At 38.6% G+C, this 25,610-nt stretch overlaps 2 protein-coding genes across 3 annotated transcripts; one reads left to right on the forward strand and one right to left on the reverse strand.

Annotated features, from left to right (window-relative positions):
• Positions 1-153: 153 nt before the first annotated feature.
• Positions 154-14,576, reverse strand: LOC144018654 (guanine nucleotide-binding protein G(q) subunit alpha). The gene is made up of 7 exons (XM_077521068.1): positions 13,572-14,576; positions 7,506-7,690; positions 4,528-4,682; positions 4,108-4,236; positions 3,851-3,980; positions 3,620-3,773; positions 154-2,229 (listed from the first exon to the last, which is right to left on the reverse strand). Exons 1-7 carry the CDS (start codon positions 13,705-13,707, stop codon positions 2,039-2,041), a joined length of 1,080 nt encoding a protein of 359 aa, XP_077377194.1. The 5' UTR covers positions 13,708-14,576; the 3' UTR covers positions 154-2,038.
• Positions 14,577-17,660: 3,084 nt separating this feature from the next.
• On the forward strand, positions 17,661-25,033 carry wdr31 (WD repeat domain 31). 2 transcript variants are annotated; one of them, XM_077522211.1, is made up of 11 exons: positions 17,661-17,936; positions 18,591-18,653; positions 18,793-18,925; positions 19,007-19,081; positions 19,181-19,325; positions 20,561-20,661; positions 20,741-20,808; positions 21,160-21,301; positions 22,559-22,721; positions 22,904-23,091; positions 24,262-25,033. In XM_077522211.1, the coding sequence occupies exons 2-10, from the start codon at positions 18,607-18,609 to the stop codon at positions 23,086-23,088; spliced, it is 1,059 nt and encodes a 352-aa protein (XP_077378337.1). In that variant the 5' UTR covers positions 17,661-17,936; positions 18,591-18,606; the 3' UTR covers positions 23,089-23,091; positions 24,262-25,033. The 2 variants fall into 2 exon arrangements, with proteins under 2 accessions (XP_077378337.1, XP_077378336.1); XM_077522210.1 differs by having other exon boundaries at positions 22,904-25,033.
• The last annotated feature ends 577 nt before the right edge of the window (positions 25,034-25,610 follow it).

Here is a 25,610-nt window from a genome sequence, read left to right on the forward strand (position 1 = left end):
GAATTCAGCGCCAGCATATAAACTAACGAACTGAGCTAACAGCACAAGATGTGGGGTTGTTTTGATAAATAACATTTTTTTTTTTAATATTAGACGGTAAATGAAGATATTTGAGCGTCAAATAAAATTGTGACACAAAGCACTGGACATGGCAACGCGTCATCATATTCCTTTTTATGTACTTCTGAAGCTGAACAATGTTTCTTTGCTGAGAAATAAAACGGCCAAAAAACACAAAATGTACATTCTCCTCTTATAAAAGGAAACAAAAAACATGTAAATAACACATTTTCTTTCAGGAAAAAAAAAATAATCAAAAAAGATTTAGCCATTAGACGTACAATACAATTACATAGATACATATTTTTCCAATACCGCACATTCAATCTGCCAAAATAAACAAAAAAAGTCATGATTACAAAGCCAACAAAGATGCTGCCATATATATAGAGAGATGTATGTACAATGATTATAGCATTCATAATTGCACTATGCCTCAATACATGTAAATTACAGGCTTTGTGTTCATGGGAACAAACCAAAGAAATACTCCAAAGTGACTCAAGGGAGGAAGGTGGGAAAATGGCCAATCAGAAACTTTGGTACAAACGTTTATAACACTTTTGCCCTCTTTCAACCTAGCAACAGTCAAGACAGCTGGGCTGTGATTGGGCAATCCTAGGCGATGGGAGGGCGGGGCTTGTGGCCAAACGCACGTTGACGAAATGGCCTCTGTTCTGTGTTGAATTGTTTGCTTTTGGCATCGGACAACAAACACTCAAAGAACACAAACGTGTTAATGTGGCACAGTTGAAACATCCATTTTCATCTAACGTCACCTAACTCCTAACGTTATTTTTTCTTTTGAACACCTCACCCGGAAGTGGGTGGCAGGGAAGCTACCCAAAATGCATACGTAACCAAATCTGCGCTCGTATACGGAAAGCAGTTTGAGATTTTTTTTTCTTCCTTAATATGACTGATATCCAGTTTAAGGCCCATGTACTAGTATGCTCTTTGTCCACACTAGTAGAACACGTCTTACTAGCAGTAAAGCTAAAACTTTTCCATAGCAGGACAACTAAATGTTACTATGCGAAACTACCAAAGGGCATTTTAGAGCTACTCGTTGGTTCCAGGACGCTACTAGTGCGTGATATTTCGACTAGTGAAGTCAAGTAGTGTTACTAGTATAGCACAGTAGCCTACTAGTAAGGTTAAATTTCATACTAGTAGGCCAAAAGTGTACTAGTAGTGAAAAAAACGTTAGTCTGCTCTAGTTGTACTATGTCCATCTTACTAGTCAAAGCGCGTACACAATTGGGTATTAAGCATATGCAATAAATACTAAAACGCTTTCCATGTTATCGCATAACTAGTGATTTTTCATATGAAAAAAAAAAGAACAGTTCATAAGGTTGGCTGAAGGCTTCCAAATACACCCATTTTTTTTTAAAACCGCAAACACACAAAAACGCGACTACTTTCCATCTTGAAATGATTGTCAAAATTACTCGTCATAATGTTATAAAATGTTACTGTTACGGCGAATTGATTTGCTAAACAAACATGACCAGTTACTGAGATTTTTGAGTATTTCTTTAAGTGCTGATAATTCACTGATATTTCTGTTAAATTGCTGTTTGGTCACACACATGCACAATCTTGATGGGCAGGTGTAGTTCAGTATGCATTTCGGGTCAGCAAGGTGCGGGACGGTACCAACGTGTTCAGGATTCACATCCATATCAAATCAAATACTTTTAAAATCACAGTTTTATTATTATTATCATCATCATTATTATTATTATGAGTCAGTCAAAAGCGACTTCTTTTTTTTAAAAAAAGGAATGCAAAGCTTTTATGATCCTTTTCTTCTCCTATAAATCCTTAATTAAATAGCAAGATACATTTCAACGAATTTACTTGCCTCCTGACTACCAACACATGGCAAATAAATTAGTATTGGATGCAAACATTTGATTTGAATTTTGTGAGTGTGATGCATCTCTTGACAGACGGAGCCAGTCCGGATGTGTTACACCAGGTTGTATTCCTTCAGGTTGAGCTGCAGGATGGTGTCCTTGACGGCGGCAAACACGAAGCGGATGTTCTCCGTGTCGGTGGCGCAGGTGAAGTGCGAGTAGATGATCTTGTCGCTGTCGGGATTCAGGTCCACGAACATCTTCAGGATGAACTCGCGGCCCGCCTGGGGGTCTCTCTGGGGACCTGGATGGAGCAAAATGAAAGGGGGAAAAAAAAAAAAAAGAACAATCATCCTACTGTGTTGAAAGGGTACCAATATGGAATGTAGTGTGAGGTACAGTACCTGCTAGGTCTGAAAAATTGATTATTAATTGAAATTGTGTAAGCAGCACATCAATTAAAAAAAGCCAGGTTGATTTCCATTTGTGCAGTTCCAGCACCCTCTGGTGGTTAGTTTATTAGTGCAATTTAATTTTTAATTAGACAATGTTTTGACCACCTACATTTAAAGTGGAAGTCAACCCAAAACAATGTTTTTGACAATAATATGTTCTATACATCCCCGATGGTCTAAATATGGAATTCTGGTTAATATTGCGTTAGTGGAATATGAGCTAAGCAGCAACGTCCAGCCGTTTTTATCCATCTCAGGGGCGGCCATTTTGCCACTTGTTGTCGACTGAGCATCAATGCTCAAGGCTTAGGCAACGACCAATCACAGCTCACCTGCTTTCTGAAGCAGACCTGTGATTGGTTGAGCCTTAATCAACTCTAATGTCATCTTCAGTCGACAGAAAATGGCAAAATGGTCGCCCCCTGAGGTGGATAAAAATAGCTGAATTTTGCTTCATGAACTCATATTCCACAGACGTAATATTTAATCAGAATTAGGGGTGGGAACCTCTGGGTACCTCATGATACGATACGACATGTGATACAAGGCTCACGATAACGATTATCTCACGATGTGACGATACCGCGATGATCGATATATTGGTAATCGATGAAAAAACTACTCAAGAAATAAAAAATTTTCCTCAATGATAAAATAGTTTTTTTTTTTTTTTTTTTTTTTGTACCATCACTGAAACACAATATTAGGCCCTAGTGGCCCGCCAAGTAATTGCTCAATAAGTAATGAACAATGCAGCCGTCGTAGTGGCTGTATATATAACTACAAATATCGCGATACTTGCATAGGCGTATCGATAATCTATCGGGAGACAAAGTATCACGATTTATTGCGATATCGATATATCGTCACACTCCTAATCAGAATGTCATGTTTCGACTAGTTAGGTCACATATAGCATATTATGCTAAAGGACAGATGAAGGGGAACGTACCACATACGAGTTCCTCCACAAATGGACTCGATTCACAACGTGTGCGTGCATTAGTAAGCAAGGGCCTCAATATTAAGTGTTATTAGTAATTGTAGGTCTTTTATGTGCAGTGACGTTAAGGTTACATGTACTATTTGAATGTATGTACTACATGTACTATTTACTTGAGATAATATCATATTGTGATGTTTGGATATTGTTACATCCCTATTTTTAAGTCGCGCTATGTGAAACAAAATGGAGGCATAGGTGAAGAGGTTCCACAGTTACGTCGCCATGTTACTCACCGTCGTACTCCGGGAAGTAGTCGACCAGATGAGAGTACATGATTTTCTCCTCCAGCAGGTCCTTCTTGTTGAGGAACAGGATGACGGAGGAGTTCTGGAACCACGGGTACGTGATGATTGTCCTGAAGAGAGCTTTGCTCTCCTCCATGCGGTTCTGCAAAAGAACACACTCGTATGAGGTCGGACGACACAACATGGCGGCCTTGTTGACGTCGCTGAAAGGCCGCTTACTTCGTTGTCGGACTCCACCAGGACTTGGTCGTATTCGCTGAGCGCCACCAGGAACATGATGGACGTGACGTTCTCGAAACAGTGGATCCACTTCCTCCTCTCTGACCGCTGGCCGCCCACGTCCACCATCCTGTCAATAGTTGATTGCACTTGTTAGGCTGGCTTGTACCTCAAATTTCATCTCAGAAATAGACCAAAAAAAACAAAAGAAATGACCAAGCATTGGCTAGTAATGCGGAAACTTCTAAGCTGGGTACCTAAATATGACGCTCTGCAGGTCAAAGGGGTACTCGATGATGCCCGTGGTGGGTACGCGGACCCTCAGCACATCCTGCTGAGTGGGCAAGTAAGAGCTTTCGGCGATCCTGTCCAAAGCGTTTAGGTAACTGTGGAGATAAAAGCGTGAAAACGGACCTCAGTTCAGCAGAAAGAGCAGACCCTATTTCCATAAATAACTGCATGTTCAAAATTAATTTAAGACAAGAAAAACTGTTTGCAAATGTTAAAACAGTTTAGCAACATCTGAAGAATATGTTTGCAACCTTTTGCAACCATGAAAGAATCCTTACCAAAAAAAAAAAAAAAAAAAAAAGATTTTTTTTTTTTTTTTGTTGCTGTTTTTCCAGACAGATACATGAACATAAAAACTGAAACTGTCCAAATCAATCATCACTCACTATTTGGTTGAGTCGGACAGCTGGTATTCCCTCCTCCTGTCGTAACACTCCTGGATGCCCGGGTCGTTCCACAAGCTCTTGATAGCGTCTACGTAAGGATTCACAAACATGATGACCTTCTCCACGTCCACCTCTCTCACCACGTTGGCGTTCGCCTGTTGGAGATCGGGTCACATCATCAGTCATATTATTACTTATGCTAATTATGAACGATTCTATATTGAGTCTTCACACCCCGAGGCTTGACATGGACCAAATATCTGAATCCCAAATCCCATGCAGCCAATTAAGGGCAAAGTTTGGGCCGGCCCAGTTGCTGCTTTTGTAATGTGATTTTCCTGATAAATGTGACACCTCATTTGTGTGCAATTAGGACGAATCGGCATAATCGCATGGAATTCAAAAGGAGGTTATAACAATGAAACCAACTACACAATTAGAAGACAGTGAAAATGAGTTTTTTTTTTGTTAGTTTTTTATGAAGGCATAATGCTTGAAGAATAAAGACTTTTATTTATCAAGAAAAAAAAAGTCAGAAAAAGCATTTTATTATATATTTTTGGGAAAAAAATAAATTAAACAGCGGCAGCTTAAAGAAAAAAAAAAAATCAAGAACTCTCTTCTGACAATAAAACTGTTCAAATTCCATTGATTTTTTTTAATCAGTAATCTTACATAAAAGGTCATTTTCAGAGAATAGTCTTATTAAGTCAAATAAGTCTGACAAGAAAAAAAACAAAACATTTAAACGACACCTGAAGTCTGAGTTCCTCTGGGAAGCTCAATAAATGACGCAACACACAACAAGGAAGCAATAAATGTGCATTTGTCATTTCATATAACCTTTTATGCATTCAGTTTTGCACACAAGTACATCGCTATCAGTTCTTTACGAAGTCAAAGGGGCCTACTACAATAAAGGAGCGAGCCAACGTCAGTCCAGCGAGTGCCACTTTCACTTCCGCTTGGCGGCGACACAAAAGTCCTTTGTCAGAAGAAGCACAGCACTTCCCATTGGTGGCCCGCTGCACTTATCAGAGCACGACGGTTAACAAGTGAACAGCTCACACTCAATGCAGTCGCTGTCGGGCATCACAGTGCTGCATTGTTGCTCTTGCTTCAACACAGGGGGCGCATTGGGATTCAAAAGCACATGATAAAGTTGATAAAGGCTTGTACAATTATTTTTGTTGTAATATTTAATACAGTGGGACTATGACTTACTAGTTGAATTTGTTCTGCGCCCAAGTTGATACCTTCATTTACTCGTACATCAAACCAATTTTCCTGCGGGAAATCTTCCAATTTCATATAAATGGCCCCGAAAATGATCTATTTGCCGCAAATAATGCATCTCAGTTCAAACTTCCACTAGATGGCGCAAGGTAGATAATTACTGATGTGCATCCACCGTTTTTTGTTACAAACAAAAGTGAACCTGGCTGGTCCACTAATATTACAGACCACTTCAGTAGCTGATGAGTAACAACTATAGCAATGTTAGAAGGTTTTATCCTTTATTACAAGCCAGTGAAGGATCAAAATGATTAGGCAATCATACTACTTAACCAGCACCAGAGACCGGGTTACCTGACTGCACTTTAGTATGTATAACATTTTTAAAACTTAAGACGAAGCCCCTCAGCCAAACAAGGTGGGGCATGAGCGGACCGGACGATGGAGGCGCAACAACTTTGCTAAATAATTGATCAGTGCTTCCAATCTCCATAAAAGCTTCCGGTCACTGAGGGTGAGCATAAACGCAGGACTCGTCTCCACTTCCTGTCGAGTGCAGGGGCGCTAATGGGATTTTTCAAATGGGGTGACGACGCTGTCAGCAAATGATTTCAACTCAATTATTTGGGTGTTAATTGCACTTTTTCGAGAGTCTTAATAAAAGATCATTAAATATAAGAATTTAAAAAACAACTTTGAAGCTACTCATTATATCCCTCAAGACTCTTATTTTTTTAATTTAGCCTTCCAGGTAAGCACAAATGGCATTAATTATTGTCAGACTAGCTATTCAACATAACAAAAAAGATCATCTGCCAGATATGAGAAAGCCAACAGGAAAGACAGGACAGCCGACTTAAATACATTGTTTTTTTTGTTTTAAAGAAAGATAATGACTTCATCTGAAATCACACACATTCTACAATGGTCTAATCACCACAGATAACATTTCCTCTTTACTCAATTCTCACTAAAAGTCTGAACTTGAAGCTCGGAACAATGTGCGTGTGTGCTATAAGCGCTCCCCAGCCTTTCAAAAGTTCAGCAAATCTCACTACGGCGCACGTGCGTGAGATTTATCTGACTGAGTTGGAGATAAGACTACAGGTTGGACGGGTTCTGATTAAAAATTTGACTCGGAGCTGAGAATTCCCGAAAGTTGCGTGCAAGTTGAAAGTGCCATTGGACGTAGCACACCAACGCCAGGCTCTCAATGCTCGCTCCAAAGTGTAACAAATGAAACATCACTCCTCCGTTTTACTGGTGCCTAAGAAGTGGCTCTCAGTTTCAAAAAGGTTAGCGTACATCATACATCACTCCCTCTCATGTGATGTTGCTAAAATGTATCAGATGTGAACACTTTATTTACTGTATGTCCTTTTTAAATAAGCTATATATGTTATTTTGAATCGCAATGAGACGCACACATGCTAATGTGTGATTAAAGCCAACATGCTACTAACTAACTTTGTGTGCACATTTTTTGAGAGGTAAAATGTGAACCTGACCAAAGCAATTGATACCCTGAAAGTTTACATGCAAATAGAGGACAAATGGCTCCAGTTTATCTACAGATGGCGTGAAATGCAGCGCTGCAAGAACACAGGAAGTGTCAAAAAAAAAAATGCAGGAAGTGATGATTGGATGGCTGCTTTGAGTAAGATAGACAACACTCTAAATAGACACAAACACTCTTCCTCTGCTTCTCTTGCACAGTTTTGTCTTTATTTTGTAGCCGTTACCTTATTGTGCTCATATTTGTAGGGGATCTTGAGTGTCTCCATGGCCCTGATCATGGACTGCATGGCGGTGAAGATGTTCTGGTACACCAGCTTGGTGAAACCTCGCTTGTCCTCGTCAGAGTAGCCGGCGCCGTGGATGATCCTCATCTGCTTGATGAACGTGCTCTTACCGCTCTCGCCTGTGCCTGAAGGGGAGAAAAACAATTTATTATGATCACAAGAGTATCTTTTGCAACATTTAGCTTAGAGACAACAGCAATAAATAAATAAATAAAAAACTGTATTCTGGCCCACCATGCTTTCCTGCACCCCCCTTCCACATGAATCCCATAATAATTTTTTAACTTGCGCACACTAACTTGGACGAATAATAACCACTATGATGTTTTTCGCCACCAAACAAAGAAGCTAAAATATAATCCAACACAGAGTTCAACTAGTCCAAATGTAACCCCGGATTGATTAAGAGGCAACTCCGAAAGAATCTTTTGGTCCATATTGTGCGCTGGCTGCTCGTCTCCCAGCGCCGACAGGAACTATTTGGGTGTGAAGAGTTGGGGGGTGTTTCTCTCTGGTTCATTGAGAATGTTGGCAGGCCAACAGAACAGACTGACTCGACCCCGCCGCCAACTCTTCAATGGTTTTGGCAGCGACAAGCGAGAGAATGTGAACGTGCGTGTGTGTGCTTTTTCTTTTCTTTTTTCTAAGATCAGCAGCCAAGACAGTGCGACGAATTCTGTCATTACAGTCAAGAACATTACTCTGCACTGTATAATTTTGACTCTATTTTGGCCAGAAGATTAACCTCTTGCAACAACGGATAGGAAGGCAATTTCGGAGCCTGAAAACACAAACATTCAACCATGCATCCTAAAGTAGACGTTAGTGTAAAGATGAAACGGCATGAAAATCATCCTAACCCAAAATAAAGCGATCATGCTTATCAGGATGATATCAGTAAAACGGGTCACAATACTGCCTCCGGGCTACAATAGTCACCATGTTGAAAACAGTAGGTTGTCCAGACTTGTCTCCACCTGCTTTACACAATGACAAAGTAGTTGAAGACCCCACCAAATGTTGTTACACAATAGTTAATGCCTTTCAGTAGCTAACCTAAGAATAGAAAGTCATGTTTTAATTCAAAGAAGTGGAACAGTGAGAGGCAACGTTAATTAAATGGTACCAATGAAAGTTTTGGGCACATTAGATAAAAACACACCAAGGACATGGGTTATGACATAATTCTTAGTACAGTTATAGGACGCTGTTAGGATGTAGTGGTTCATGTATCAGACTTTCAATCAGCTTTTTAACCTCTAGTCCAGCGAGCTGTCCCTCTTTTTGGCCTTAAAGCTCACCATGTAGTAAGAAGACAACACAACAACAACAACAACAACAACAAAAAACACTGCTGTTCTATAGATTTGTGTGCACTCTGGATTTAGCAATTACTCCAACATGAAGCTCTACATTTAGTAAACGATAAAAAAAAAAAAATGTTAAATGAAGAAAAAAAAATCGTTTTTTTTTTTTTTTTTTTTTTTTTTAAAAACAACAAACATGTCGGCATTGGAGGAGGTATTCATAATGAAAACATAATTGAAGGCAGCATAGCAGGAGGTTTTTTTTGTATTGGTAACAAATCTTAACACTACCCTCATAGTCTCCAGTGGTATACTGTAATTTAAATTATTATCCACGTAACTTTTCAGGAGATGAACAAAAATAGTGACATATGACACCAGAGTTGAAGACGCTTAATGGCTGACAAACTAAATATTTCCTCTGAAGTTCGATCAAAAATATTCCACTTTGACTGGCTATTGACAACTTCAAGCTTACGTCACAAGTCAAAATGGAGGTCTTACTAGGTGAAAGGAAGCTCTCTGCTCATTGAAAGGAATTGGACTTTGGATCGTTGTAATTGGATTTGTGAGGATTATTTTGATTTCAAAATGTGATGAAATGTCGTTTGACTACTATAACAATCTGCCTGGTTTGTATGCTAGTCACAGGCAAAAGCAATATAAAACTCTGTTTTTGCCGTGTAAAGGTAGCGTTTACATTGCGGAAATATCACAAATCCCAGATGTTTGGAATTGTCAATAGCTTAGTTTACAATTTACAGTAAACCCTCATCACAATTATGTTGGTTCCAGACCTGTGATAGAGTCATACAATTTTTTGGGGGGTTAAAACGTTGTACCCCTCCCAACACTACTCGCATTACAGCACTAGGCTGGGCGCCATTCACACAAACAATCATGTGAAATCTTTGAAAGGTCGCCCAAAGAATGACACAATCACCATGCTTGTGCCACATTCATGCCATAAAGTAGCAAGAGGACTCTGTTACTTTATGGCATGAATGTCTTCATTCATATTAGACGTGTGATGCAATGCTATTGAGACACTGAGCAGATGTTCACCTTCTGTCCGTTTTTTTTTTTTTTTTTTTTTTAAATAAATACTCTGTCTTGTCTTCAGGGAAACTTGGTGGAGCTGATCCAGGACAAATGTGGACTACACCCTGCAATGACCACGGACCACCTGATTTTTTTTTTATTTTATTTTTTTAATGACCCTCTAGGACATTGTTTTCACAAGATAATTCTGAGTCATCAATGAATGCAACACGCCTTGTTACACTACAATTTAGAGTCTCCATTAAAAAACCGAACATGCGTGTTTTCGTCAACATGGACAGTTTGTTCGCTTTAATGGTAACATGTTCAGTACATGTTCTTGTAAACAAACATTTTTGGAGTCTTTGAATGACCCTAACCTATTATGAATAACAAAGACAATCAAAATTCATGTTTCCGGAGACACTGAAGACATTTTTTTTTAATCTTCAATGAAGCTAACATGCATGTTTTGAAATGTAAATAAACAAGTTGATTTCAAGTCTTCAGTCTTCACTAAACTTAAAAAAAAACAAAAACATGTTTTTGCCATCAGTGATGACAGTTTATAGTCTTCAACTGTACTATTTGTTCTTGTAAGAAAAAAAACAAAAAACAAGGATAATTGCGTAATAATGAATGAACCTAACATCCATGTTAGTTTTTATAAAAACTAAAGACAATTTAGAATCTTCAATGAATCAATAACAAAACATTAAAATCCTCAATAAGCATAACATGTTTTGGGAGAAGATTCACCGGTAACAAATGACACAGAAGTCTATGGTTTACATAAATGTATCTTTCCATGTTTTTCTGACACATTGTACAGTACATTTGTTTTACAGTTGAGAATTCTGCAGCCTTTAGCCAATGAATATCTTAGTTCATCAGCATTCACTAACTGAGGGTGAGAAGCCTTTTTTTAATTCCCCTATGAAGACTAAAACATGACATAGGGCCTACTGCTTAGTTATGTGGGTGAATGAAATTCTCTCACACTAGTCCTGCTTTGACAGCTTCAACTCAACTTTGCCTCCCCCCAACAAGGAAGTGAGAAAGGCAGGCAACAGGATGAGGGAAGGAGAGAGGGAGAGAGAGCGAGAGAGCAAACTGGAACTCTCTCCCCACAAGCGTGGTCATCACATCTAATGGACTTTTTGCTTGATAATCCAATTAACCAGATGGGATAGTGAGTAAATGAGTTGTTTCCATTGAAAAGGGAAAAAAAAAAAAAAAACAGTATGACTAACAGACCTTTACAGGATTGCAGAGAACACAGTAGGATTTAAAACAGACAGGAATGTTTAAATCATTGTGTTGAAATAGTTTATACAGGTATATCAAACTACATTGAACACAGTCACAGATCTTTAAGATACTGTACAGTGTACAGGCAAGCCTAGATTAGAGTTGCACGTCTTCAGTGTAGTACCACTTTATGTGGTAAATGCCAAGCAGCAATGAGTTATATGTGACGAGATGGATCTTAATTAACAAGAGGCAGCAGCGGATAAGACCCCCACTCCAACAACGCTCCAATAATCGTCAATCACACAGAGCAGAACCTGCGAGTATTATTTCATGCTCTCGGTTTCACCGTAACCCACAATTGCTCTAAATACAACATCGAAATGTCTCCGCCTCTGCTCTTTATACTGCGACTTGTGACATCGTGTAATCATTACACGGAGTGTCTTCATCCAAAGAAGTAGACTTTGGCCCAAACACAGGACTCCTCCAAGTCCAGTCGTACAGGCTGTCAGCCATGCATGTCGCGCCAACAGTATTTCACAGTAACCACTTCCAGTTATTCAAATGAAGTGTAGCGTGTGACAACAATCAAGTGTTACATGTTGTCATGTGGCATTTTAGCTCACCATCTGATTCCAGAAAGCCATTTGAACATTTATTCAATATCCTTAATATATTGCTCAAGGATTGTGTACTAGTGTAAATAGTAACATACGCTCTTTATCCGCACTAGTAAGGCAATTCAGCTCACTAGTAGTAGAACAACTCTCTTGCCAGTAATGTTTATTCCACTAGCAGTGCTACTTTTGGCCTACTAGTAACCATTAAAAAAATATATTACAAACTTAACTTAGAGAGTGACAGTAATTCATGCCTTAGTTACAGTTCATTTCAGATGGATTACGGTAATGCATTTTATTTTGGAGACAGCCAGTCCTCACACAAGTATCTCCAGTTGGTCCAAAAACGTGCTTCTTGACTCCTAACTGGAGCTCGCAGGAGGGAGCACATAACTCCAATTCTGGCCTCCCTTCACATTTTATGATTCTTTCATTTGTTTTTAAATATTTAGATCAGGGTTAACCAATTGCGGTCCTCGAGGGCCGGAGTCCTGCAGGTTTTCCATTTTTCCGCCTACCAACGCACCTGATACTAAAGATAAGGATAGTTATCAGGCACGCTGATGAGCTCATTATATGAATCAGGTGTTGTGTTGGTAGGCGGAAAAATGGAAAACCTGCAGGACTGTGGCCCACGAGGACTGGAATTGGGGAACCCTGCTTTAGATGCTCACGCCCCACCTGACCTCTGGCTCTCCAAGCACCTCCACCCCTACGCACCTGTCCGGTGACCTGACTGGAGGTTCTGAGGACTAAGCGTCAGCTCAGAGGAGAATCGAGCTTTTTCCGTTGCTGGTCCCTTTCTTTGGAAGACCTCCTGCTAAATGTTAAGTAAGTGCATTTTTAAAACAAATCTTAAAATACATTTTTTCTTTGGCTTTTGACTCAGCATTGTTTTAGTGATTTATTGCGTCTATTTTTATGTTTGATTTTACACATGCAGCCCTGTATGCAACAACGGTTGTTTTTAAAATGCTCTATAAATAAAATTGCGTTGAGAATTAACCATTAGTACTAAACTGCTGTGCTTCACTGGCAAAACTCTGAGGTTCAACTAGTTGTCACGTTTCACGCACTAGTAGCATCCTGGACCCTACTGGTAGCACCGAAGATCTCACAAGTAGTTTTTCCCTCACCAGTCCCATGCAGTAGCCCGACTAGTGTGCAGAAAGGCCATACAGCAGTGGAAGAATTGTGACTGGTAAGGCAAATCATCCTACTAGTATGCCCTCAACATTTTCCTGGGTCAAACGACTATGATATCCTTGCTATTCAGACTAATATCCATGTATGAGTATGATCTTTGTCCTAATAAATTAGACAACTTTGGCATAAAAGTAGGACATGTTAATAGTGACGGAAAACTGCGCACGAGTAACTGATACCAGTTAGTACGCAGAGATGTCAACTAGTGAACAGTTTTGCCACAGGACAAACATGTTTCCCAACAGTAGGCCAGATGCGTCTTAATGATGTGCAGAAGCGTCATACGTGCACATACACCTGTAAGTACAGTAAGTCGTTTTACTAGTGAGGTGAATTGTCTTTTGAAAACAAAAGAGTGTACTAGTACATGGCCCTCTAGCTGCAAATCGAATAAATGCTCAAACTGATTTGGACCTGTCAATCTGTGCACTGGACTCACCAAAATCACCCACGCAACTTGATACAGGTGGGAGCACCCATTGAGCTCAACAAAGCAATTACAAGATGGGTCAAATGGAGAAAAAAACAAAACCTGAAAGGTTTACATTACATGAGGCTCCACACTCCCTCCAGCTTACCGAGCAGCAACAGTTTGAGCTCCCGCCGCGCGTCCCTCTTGTCCCGACGGAGCTGCCTCTCGATCTCGTCGTTGATCCTCCGGGCTTCCTTCGCCTCCTCGCTGAGGCAACACGCCATGATGGATTCCAGGGTCATCCTTTATCACTTGTCTCGTTTTTATTCACTACGGTCAACGAGTGTCACTGATTTCGTCCCGAAGAGGCCGGTGCGAGGGCGGCGAGCAGGCCGTGGAAGGCGCTCATGCAGCGGCCTGCAAATGACGGAGCTACCGGAGGAGGGGGAAATCGGGATATTTGAGAAATTCACCCTGTTCTTCTCCTTCTTCCCCAACCTCCACCACGGCCTCAGACGCCTCTTCCTCACAATACAGTCCACTTGGGTGCGATCTTAATTGGTGTAATCTGCTTTGCCGTCTCCGGGTGGTCAACAGATCCGTTTACGACACATCCTGAGCGGGATCTCGTTAAGCGTCGCCATCCGCGCCACCGATACCTCCTTTCCCCACACTAGCCACTCCTTCCGTTAAAAAAAAAAAAAAAATCCCCCTTCTTCAACTGCGTGGGCACCGGGAGACACACACAGACATACCCACCACTGTGTCTCTATTACCCCTCTCTACCCTTCTTTTTCCCGGTGGCTCCACTCCCGGGGCGTGGTAAGGCAAAAATATGGCGGACTTTCACTTCCAATCCGCTATGTTAAAAAAAAAAGGGATACGACCACACTGTGCCCTCGCTCACAAACGCCCCACATCGACGCCGAACATCGGCGAAAGCTCGTTGCAAAGCTTGGCGGCCTCCATGGCTCGGACAAGAGGGTGAATCCGACGGCGTGCTGAGTCTAGTCGCCTTTTTTTTTTCTTCCTTTCCCTTTCACGGTTGTCTTCGTGTGTTTTTATGACAGAGGCCGTCTATGGTCCACTCCTCCTTGGCTGTGTGGTTCCGTGACGTCGGCCTCCACATCCAGCCAGGGAGGGGTGGGTAGGCCGGGGGCGTGGTGCGGCCAACAAGCGCCACTCATGGGTCTGATTTGGGTTGGCTCCCCCTCCTTTCATAGAAGCTCTGCTCCATAAAATGTGAATGAAGAGTCCAACAAGGTGGCCTGCATTGTGTAGGGACGTCGTGAACACTCAGTGGGCAGTGGGGCACGTCATAACATGTCGAAATAGGGTTTTAAAGGAGTTACTCATTTTAGGGTTGGGCGATAATGGCCAAAAAAAATTGACTTTCATTCTTGGCGACTATGATTGTAATAGATTTTAATCGAATTACTGTATTTAAAGTTCATTTTTTTATTTTTTACAATATTACTGCTGTGCAAAATTTTCACACAATAATGTATACTCATTTTAAATCAGTTTTAATTCATAGCTTGTGCTTAAATGCCACAATTAGTTGGTAGCTATTTTAAGCATGCCTTGTAAACCAAATCACCCATTCTGCATTCTGCCAGTTGTGCATAATTACAACTCACAATAACGTTTGGATATAACAGTTTTTAATAATCCAGAAGACAAAAGTATTTATTTATATGCACTTTGTTTTCACGATTTAGCTAATTTTCAATGATTCATTTTTTAAAAAGACTAATTAATTGAATTAATTCGATTTATTGCCCAGCCCTACTCATCATATTGTAACACAGGATCTTCGTGAAGACGAGTGTTTGTGGATCGCTCCAAACGGAGGTCGTGGAAAAAACAGTCGGAGAGGGAATAGCTCCAGCTTTCACTTTATTTCCTTGTCTCGTTGTAATTCAACTTCCCTCACAATCGTTCCCCTTCCTTTTCTCTCTGTATCCTTCCGCGCCACACGCTCATCTCCCAAAATGTAGTTCCGGTCCCCCCAAATCAAAACAAAATAGACCCCAACAAATACATATAATAATACGAAAATAAATCCTCTTACAATATGAATGTATGGAAAGCCATTTGACCATTTAAAGTATTTGATGATGTCCTTGATGATGTCCAATTTAATCCAGGATGTACTAATACACTTCCATCTTTGCTAGTAAGATTATTCAGTGACATCTAGAGCAATTGTGTCCTATTAGTAATGTTTTTCCTCCATCCTCCACTTCCTGTATTTCATTTCTTGCACACTAGTAGGACATCTTCAAAGGAAAAACTGTGTACTAATTGACATCTGCACACTACTAATACTAGTGAAGCGTTAGCTAGACTAGTGTAATTCTTATTAATATCACTTCTGGTAGTCGCAAGTAGTTGTCAACTGTTTTGCCGGATGTAAGATGACTATATGTTACTAGTGGCAACATTACAAATGACGTTTATTAGTACAAGTAGGTCCAGGAGGTTACTTGTGCATGACATGTCACGTATGCCAACTAGTTGGTCCTAATAATACTACAAATGTAGTTCACTAGTAAGTTTTGAATGTGTACTAGGAGGTCAAATGTAGCACTATACAGTACTAGTTACATGTTAATTGCCAGAAAAGTAAATATAATGTGAGGGATGTAAGTTTCATTGAATGGTTGGTGGTTTAAATGAGGATTGCTGTGCGGCACTTTGCACAAGGTAGCTAAATTAGCTTCCAATGTTTTCCTGAAGAACCCATCCTCGACGCTAATACTAAATTCTGACAGTTAAAGCGCTTACGTTTTCTGTTAATTTTTTCCGCTGTTATGAATGCAGCAGGAAGTTAACCGAAAACGAATTTACAAATCAATGGCAAGATGGCAAATACGCCACGGACCTAGTGCTCTTGTGCATTTCGGGATGTGTGAGAGCACACACATCTGGGTTCGCCACTTCGCTGGGTTCCGTTTGAAATAAAGGTAAAGATGGATACAGTAAATGTTAGGTCTATTGCTTAGAATTTTACAAGATTTTCCTGGCTGTCCAAATTGTCATTGAAAAAAAAACAGCACACACTACATGTGACTTTCAGTGTGACTCATAACTGGCTCCAAACACTTACTGGTAGGTGACATAATAGAAGTCTACTGGGGTCAAGGTTCACGACTCGGCAGCATTGTAAAGTAATGCAGCAGAGCGTCAGTGACTGCTTGTCACAATATGCTATATATGCACAACCACTATTTAACCCTTCTGTACATTGGCATTAATTAGTGGTGGGAAGTAATAAACAACAAATACTTTGTTTTTGTGCTTCAGTACATTTTTAAGGTATCTGTACTTTACTTGAGTATTTATTTTTCTGATAATTTGCTGCTGCACATTTTTATACTTTCTACTTCTTATAAAATAGGTTTTCTACTTTTTTTTTTAAACTGACCTGCATGATGACACAATACTAACTAACTAACTAACTAACTAACTAACTAACTAACTAACTAACTAACTAACTAACTAACTAAAGGGAAGCTTAAGCCATCAGCACAAAGTGGCACATGATAAAAAACAACTTTGACACCCCTGCTATAATATTGAATCTGGACCTGTTGTAGTAATGTTAAGCAAAAACTTATGGCCCAATTACTCCAAATTACAATTGAGGTCATCACACATTGGGTATGGAGTCGTCGTGATTGGAAGCTCACTAAAGTGGCCCATTTAGAGCATTATAAATGGGGCTATGCTCAATTAGCTTAATTGCATCCCACATACTTTTTTTTTTTTTTTTTTAAGAAGTAAGCACAAAAAAATTTATGTTTTATTTTTACATAATTACAAATTCTAATTTAATAAATGCAGTTAGGTGTCTCAGTTCGTCCTAGATTTGCAGCTACGGGAGTTGTATCAACCTGTGAGTCTGTAATGAAGAACGACCAACAAGTTCCCCAAAGAGATGTGCCCAGCTACAGGTCAGTGATGTTCTAACATGTCATTTATATCAGCCCCTGCACTCTCGATTTTCCTTGCCTGCCATCATCTGCTTATTTGCTTATTTATTTATTTATTTATTTATTTATTTATTTAAATTGTTTTTAACTCAACCACTGTGTACCCCCAGAGACAATGGAAAACAAACGAACAAAAAATTCAAAAGGGGTAAAACATTATTATGAAAAACTAATTTGACTCCTGTACAGCATACAAATAATGTTAAATCTCATTTTAGAGGCGGAGCTGTTGCCTTGACGACCGGCTCTCAGTCACGTGACCCCCCTCATGCTTGCCTAGCTACGGAGAAAGCGTCGCGGACTCGCTCTCTCCTCCTCGGTCTCCAGGGAAGCGCACTCGTCAAAAGCTATCCCTCCCTCGCAGTCGCACCAACGCGGAGTTTTTAAAATGTCACGTCAGCCTGCGGGGAACCGTTCGGCGGTGCTCGACCGAGTGTTAACGCCGTCAGAGCGCCGAACGTGAGGGTTAAAGATTAGTTAGCATGCTAGGCGGCTAGCGGTCGCATCGGGAAGACTCCTGGCTGGACTTGCAGGTACACAAAATCACCACACGTTCCGCTACTTTTTCGCCTCATTACACCACACAACTATTCTAACTTTTTTTCCTTCCTTTTTTTTTTTTTTTTGTAAATGTTAGCATCATCATAGCAGTTGGTAGGTGGCCGGTGTTTTCTAATTCCACCATGCGACGGTAATAGGATTTAATTGCTTAAGAAGCTAACGTGCGCTGTGTGTGTGCGCGTCTGGCGCGTGTTGTAACCTCACCAATTAATAGTCAAAATCAAGCCCTTACATTTAAATAAAACTCCCTCTTCATCTTCCTCTTCATTTCCTAAAAAGTAGACAATGTTGTTGCAATTTCCAAAAAAAAAAAAAATGCGGTAAGTAGTTATCTCAAAGTTATTTTGTTGATTTTCTCCAGATACTCCAGCTTCCTCCCATGTTCTGAAAACATGCAAGTTTGGTTCATTGAAGACTCTAAATTGTCCATCTGTGTGGATTTTGATGGTTGCCTTACTTGACTGTATTTGTTCAATTTACAAATTGATTGTCTATGTAATTGTTTATAATTGTAATTTATATTGTAATCCAGTAAGCGTTATCTGTTCTACAGTTACATTCACACAGCTAGCCTCAACAAAAAAAGAAAAAAAGAAAAAACAAATTGCTTGACAATGTTGTTGCAGGTTCCGAGAGTCAGAAATGGGCAAGCTGCAAAGCAAGTTTCGCAAGAGGTCTGAGCTGTACAGGTGAGATTTGCTTTCTCTATACATAATTCATCTCTAGTGATACCTTCACTTATGTGTGATGCTCCAAAGGCTTTTTCCACGTCACATTGAGACCCATTTGCTATATTCTCAAATCACACATTTCCTCTTCCATGTCCAGGGCCTCAGAGGGTGAAACGGCAGACGGCTTATTAGACAGTCAGGTGCTTCAGTATGAACAGGCACATCGAGGGTCCGTCAGCACCGTCACTAACCTCAGCGCAGATCTGTGCGTTTCTGGAGGGGCTGATCAGGTAGATCATGATGAAAGACATTTTAGTTTGAATTCAAATTTTATTTCAGTGGCTTATAAAACATGTTGGTGTGCTATTCAGGCGGTGGTAGTCTATGACTGGAAACAAGGCCGCATGTGTCAATCCTTCCAGGGTCATAACAGAGAGGTTACCAAGGTAACGTCAATATTGTGCATTGGTCGGCCGGAAACATTTGTTTAAAATTCTCTCACACACGCACAAAAACATCCTCCCTATCTTGTATTTTTAATTCAGGTGGTGTGTTATCCGGGCAGCACATGGATCTTCAGCGCCTCACGGGACAAGACTGTCCTAATGTGGGACTTGAACCAAGGGGACGAGCCCATTCAGGAATTTTGTGGGCACCAGTTAGTCGTCAACGGGCTTGCAGTCAGCCCTGGTATTCATTGTCTTACATGGACTTACAAACACACACATATATACATCTTTTTCTGTATTATATATGAAAGGAGAACTCATTTTAAGGTATTCAAAATAATCTCAGTGCCATGTTTTATCCTCTATCAATTGTATCACGATACAGCAAGTGTCTGAAAAATACACGTTACAAGAAAACAATTCATATCAGTATCTGTCTAAGAGAAAAAGTCATTTAGTCATTTACTTTTTACATATTCAAAAAATCTGTAATGTTTTCCCCACGATATTGACAGTATCGCAATACTGGGATGACATATTACCGTGTCAATATTTGTATTACAAAACAGAAGCAACAAGAAGAAACAGTTTCTTATTCGGTATGCAATGCAATCTTTTCCAAGTATATACATATTCTAAATGGATTATACAATAATTGTTGCAACATGCAATTGTTGTAACATGCAAAAAAAACAACAACTTCATTTTATCTATATTACAGCCAGTGGTGTTCAAGTTACTTTTGAAAAGTATAGTTATAGTTACTTCTCTGAAAAAAGTAACTAATTACTAGTTATTCAATAATGATATAACTACTTTAAATTACTTTACTTAAAAAATGCTAATATAAATAACGATTTAAAAGGAGTAATGAAACTACAAAACGTGCAGAAATTTTGACAGGTATCTTTATTTTTTATCAATTTGCCTTTGAAACAAAAGTTGATGTGCAATAAAAATATGTATTAATAATATTATTTAAGACATCATCGACATTGGCAAGCAAACAGACTATTTTCAGCCTAAAAAAAAGAAGCCATGTCAATTTACCTCACATCTGGCCATTTCAAATAATATAACAAAGATGGATGAACATAAAAAAGTGCATTCAGTCTCAATAAACACATTGAGGTTCTTTTCAGCCTGCTGTATTTAAGAAGTATTAAAAAGAAAAACAAGAAAAAAGTAAACACTGTTTGCGCATTCCCTGTAGTCATGGGAACCCCGCCTGGTCACGTAGTAAAGGAAGAGTACGGGGTGACTTGCTTTTGTGTCGGCTTTGCCTCCTGAGGGGATAACATGTATTACATCTACGGAGCCATCTTTTGAAGTAAATATGGATCAAATACATCAAAGTGATGCAAACATTACATCTAATTTAATCTAAGACGTGATGGATGCTTTGTATTAGACCTGCTGATTGTTTTCATATGAAACAAAACTGACACGCTTGCCAATGCCATTATGTTTCTGTAGACGGGAGGAAACTGTGCACTGGCTCCCGCGACAACTGCATGTGCCTGTGGGACATTGAATCTGCAAAATGCGAGAAGAGGCATAACATTTCCAGAAACCTGGTGAGAACAAGGAGTTTATTATGCTCGGTCCATGGAGGCCATGCGATACCTTTAAGCTCCCCAACTGACGACTGCGCAGGTGACTCACGTGTGCTGGGTGCCAGGCAGCTCCTCGGTCGTCCAGACGTCGGAGGACAAAACCATACGGTACAGACAGGTTTCGCCACTGCAACTATTCAAAGCAGCCACTGTGGATTTTAGATTTAGTTTGATTACGACATACTTGCATAGGCCACATACCAGCAAAAGTGCAACACTTTCTCTCGCTCTTATTACTGTCGCGCCAGAATAAGCACACAGCCATGCATCATATATTATAAAAGCATCACAGCAACAACAACAAAATCTTTTTACAATAAATATGTAATATTATCAGAGAAAAACGTTATAAGAAAGTACTTGATAGGCATCTAATGACATTTTACTTATGATGCCCGCCAAGGGGCTTCTTTACATGCTTTTTGCTATTACATAAATGTCTCTTGTGTGTGCATACAGAGTGTGGGACAGCCGCACATGGCAGGTGACCAACACGTTTCCGGCCAAGCAATACATCCAGACTCACTGTGACGTTTCTGACAATGGAAATTACCTGGTGTCCAGCAGCAACGGTTTCGGAGGCCAAGGCTGTGAGGCGACAGTGAGAGCATGCCACGTTCTTCTTTTTGATTTTGGTTTGCTTTGGACCAAAACAAGATGGCTGACTCATTCATTCACTTCTAAATGCCATGAAAAGCATTCAGCTAAATATTCATAATTACATTTCTAGATTAAATTCAGATTAAAATTGTAGTTCTGGGAGTATTACAAATTTATTTTTATTTTAAATCTTGAAATATAAAAATAAGATGTGTATTTTTGGTGATAATACTATGGGATTCAAGTCAAAATATTTAATCAATAAAGTTGTAATTTTACAAGGGAAAATTTTGTAATATAAAATTTAATTAAAATCCATCCATCCACCCATTTTCTTAACCACTTACTTCTTACAAGGGTTGTGGAATTTAATTTAAATATTAGTTGTAATTTTACAAGAATAAAGGGGTAATATGATGAGTCTGAAATTGTGCAATAAGATTAAAATTAAATTTTTACAAGAATAATACAAAAAAATCATGAAAGATATATTTTTAATACTACGAGACTAAAGATGAAATATTCCTTATGTAGATTTTAATTTTAAGAAAAAAAAAGAGCTTGAAATGTAATTATTCTAGATTAAAGATGAAATTATGAGAATACAATAATAAAATTACAAGAGTAATGTAATTTTTACTAAAATAAAATACAAGAAAATAAAAGTAATGAGAAATTAAGTCATCATTTGCAGACATAAATTTGATGTTACAGGCATCAACTATTTTGTTGTGATATAAACCAAAAAAAATCTTTCATTAATTTATTTTGTAATGCTACAAAAATGCAATTATTTTGTATTTTATTTATTTTTAAACATTTCAAAAAAGGCCTTTCTGTTTATTTTATTTTTCATCCTACAAAAATAAAAGGTTTTGTTTTTTCTTTTTTGTCATAAAATGAATGAATAAATAAAATGAATTTAAAAAAAAAGGCTACATTTAGAGATGCTTGCTTTTGGCAACAAATGCTCATGCTAACATAAGTATGTTAAAAGTTTGTTCTTAAAAAATTAATACTATTGTTGGACTTTTATCTCATAATCCTGTTATATTTCTTGTACAATGTTTATTTATCTCTTTTCATTTAAAAAAAAAAAAAAATTTCAACTATTTTGTCGTGATATTAAAAAAAAAGTTGTACTATTATGAGAAAAAAAGTATTTATAGATGGGTTAATTTGGTACTAAAACACTTTTAAACTCCACATTTTCAGAGAATTGATTAGTAATAGTCTCAGATGTTGTCTGTGTGGTCAGTTGTGGGATCTGCGTCAGCCGGGCTGCAAGGTGGTGGAGTACAGGGGCCACTTGCAGACCACCGCATGCTGCGTCTTCCTGCCTGCACCACCGGGGGGCGCTGCTCTGGTAGCCACATCTTCGCATGACAGCTCCGTCAAAGTGTGGGATCAGAACTCAGCAGGTATGACACCCGTAAGGCTAGTGGCGGGCTGTGCATCTGGTACATGGGCCTTTTGTGGGGATTTATTTCAATGGAACAAATATTGAAATGTATTTTTTGTAAACGTAAGTGGGTGCTTCTGATAGCCTTTCGGCCTGCAGGATATGTTTGACGTCTCCCTCACGTCTCTCGCTTTTCTCTAGTGTGTTTAGCCACATTGTCGCTGGATGGCGCCGGTCCTCTGGTATCTTTGGCGCCCAGCGACACGTCCAATGTGCTCTGTGCCAGCTTCAACAGTGGAATTCACCACGTCCAGCTCCTCCAGACACCAGGGGCCGCTTCAGGAGCAGCCAACGACACAGACGTTAGAGTGCTGGCCCGATTCTAAAAGGTACCGCTTTACGGATAAATGTGCCTCGAACCATCATCACACGTCATGCCAGCAAAGTCTTGCGGCACTTCAGGTCAGCGAACATCAAAAGGATTTAACTCTGTTTAAGTTTTTTTTAATTTTTTTTATTTTTTTATTATTTATTTATTTATTTATTTTTGGTGATGTCACCACAGAAGGGTATGAGTGAAGGAAAAAAGAGCAAGTGTAAAGATAACCATAGAACAGGAATTGGAAGTTGATAAATAAACATAGGATTATGGATACAAGTCCAACAATAGTCTTAATTTTATTATTTATTAAATTGAAAAAAGTTTTAACATAATTATGTTAGCATTAGCATTCGTTGCCATTCGAAAAAAAAAAAAAAAAAGCATCTCCAAATGTAGTCTTTTTTTTTTGTTTTTTTATTCATTTTATTTAAAAAAAAAAAACATTTTATTTTATAGGATGTAAAATAAAACAAGCAGAAATAAATTTTTTGAAAGGTTTAAAAATAAACAAAAATACAAAACATTTGTATTTTTTTGTAGTATTACAAAACAAATTGATAAAGAAAATTTTTGTTTTTTGGCCTAAAATGCAAAGAAAAAAAATCTTGATATTGAAAACAAAATACAGTACACATAGAAAATGTGTTGTTTGGCATTAAAAATATATTTGTGTCTTTGGGATTAAAAATCAAACACAAAAATCAACATTAAACATTAAAAATCAAACACGAATAAAAATATAAATATATAAACAATTTCTTTGCAAATTTGTTTTGGGGATTAAAAATAAAGTATACAAAGTAAACACTTGTTTGGGGGGGATTAGAATAGAATATACCAATTATATATAATGTACAAATAACATTTGTGTTTTGGGGATTAAAATTAAAATGCACAAGAAAAAAAATAATTCCCTTTGGGAGTGATTAAAATATACTGTAATATTAAATTTGGAGATACAATCAGATTTCTCAAATAGTGAGTACTTTTACTTCATTTCAGTGTTATTTATTTATAGAGATATTGACCTTTACTTTAACCTTTGTGTAACAGTCATAGAATCACCTGGCAGTAGTTTGCAATGGGCGCATTCATTTTCCAAATTCAACAACCTGGAAGTCAACCTATGTCGCAGAAACTGATGTGTTCCAGTATTTTTTATTTATTCACCCTTCAGCCATTTTGAATAGCGCTCATCCCGGAATTGGAGCCTGCTCAGCACAGGACAATTGGAAATGGAGACACTGACCTTGAATCGGGCCGTGTGAACTGCTACACTACCGATGGACCAGTTTGGTAGGCCTGATTGTTGAAAATGTGGAATATTTTTTAAATGATGCTGCACTTGTCATCACACTGAAGCCAAATAAGAGTATTTTGGTAGACATGTAGGTTTGCTTTGAATATCTTCCATGTGAGCAATTTTTAAGATGAACATATTTTTAAAATAAAGCTGCAATACTAACTATGCAATAACTAGTGAGGTTTAGGAAAAAATATTACAAATAAACTAATATTGAGTGGAATACAAATGATTGCAAATGGAAAATAAAGTTGCCGTTAACATGCCGCCATACTGTTTGATTGACAGCAAATGCAAATGTGTATTTGTAGCATTTATAACCTGTAAGTGCCTGCATGCACTCCCTACTGTGTTTTGAGGCATCCTGGCTTATCATATACCACAACAATTGTCAACAGTAGTACAAAGACCACAATGTCCCCACCATGGTCATCTTAAAAGAACACGGGACACACTTCCTGTTTCAGTTTTTAATTCATTTAAATATGGAATTCATTCATTTGAACACAGACACCCACAAAAAACTGAAGATTCAATTACTTACTACCCATCGACATGTCTCCATATAAACTCACAAACACATACACACAAAATCACAGTTCTGAACTTTCCACATGGCCTATTCTACATATACAATAAGATGAAATGGAAAAAAAAAATGGCTAGAAATTTGAATTAAAAAAAGACAATTCAAGTTGGCACGTAACAGAAAAAGGCTGTATATGGAATAACAGGAACAGCGAGGATACTGATTATTCATTAAATAAATGTAGTATTGACATTTTCAAATAGGGAATAACATTTGAATGTGAATGCAGTAGTTGCAAAATTGAAGTGCATGTACTTATATTCCTTTCAGTGTAAAGTCTCACAAATGCATAGACCCTTTTTTTTCAGTGTAGCACGACTCAAATAATGATCAGTGAGTCCAAAAAAACTTCTCAACTTGTAATCCATCCTCATCAAAAAACATGCTGCTAGTCGTACATTAGCCATCAGTCATTTGCAACTAAATTAAGCTTACTTTCATACACATATCACCAAAACAGATGAGAACCCAACAGCCAGTGGGTCACATGATGGAATTTGATGCCATCGTCCATGCAGTTCTTCGGGAAAGAAGAAAAAAATACACTCAAAACTGCATAATAAAAATGTGGCTCATATTTCCTAAATTTAGCATGACCCTCAGAGAGCCGTATAAAAATTGGCCCCTAACCCTG

The sequence above is a fragment of the Festucalex cinctus genome, chromosome 5, assembly GCF_051991245.1.
Source record: "Festucalex cinctus isolate MCC-2025b chromosome 5, RoL_Fcin_1.0, whole genome shotgun sequence".
Classification (NCBI taxonomy): domain Eukaryota; kingdom Metazoa; phylum Chordata; class Actinopteri; order Syngnathiformes; family Syngnathidae; genus Festucalex; species Festucalex cinctus.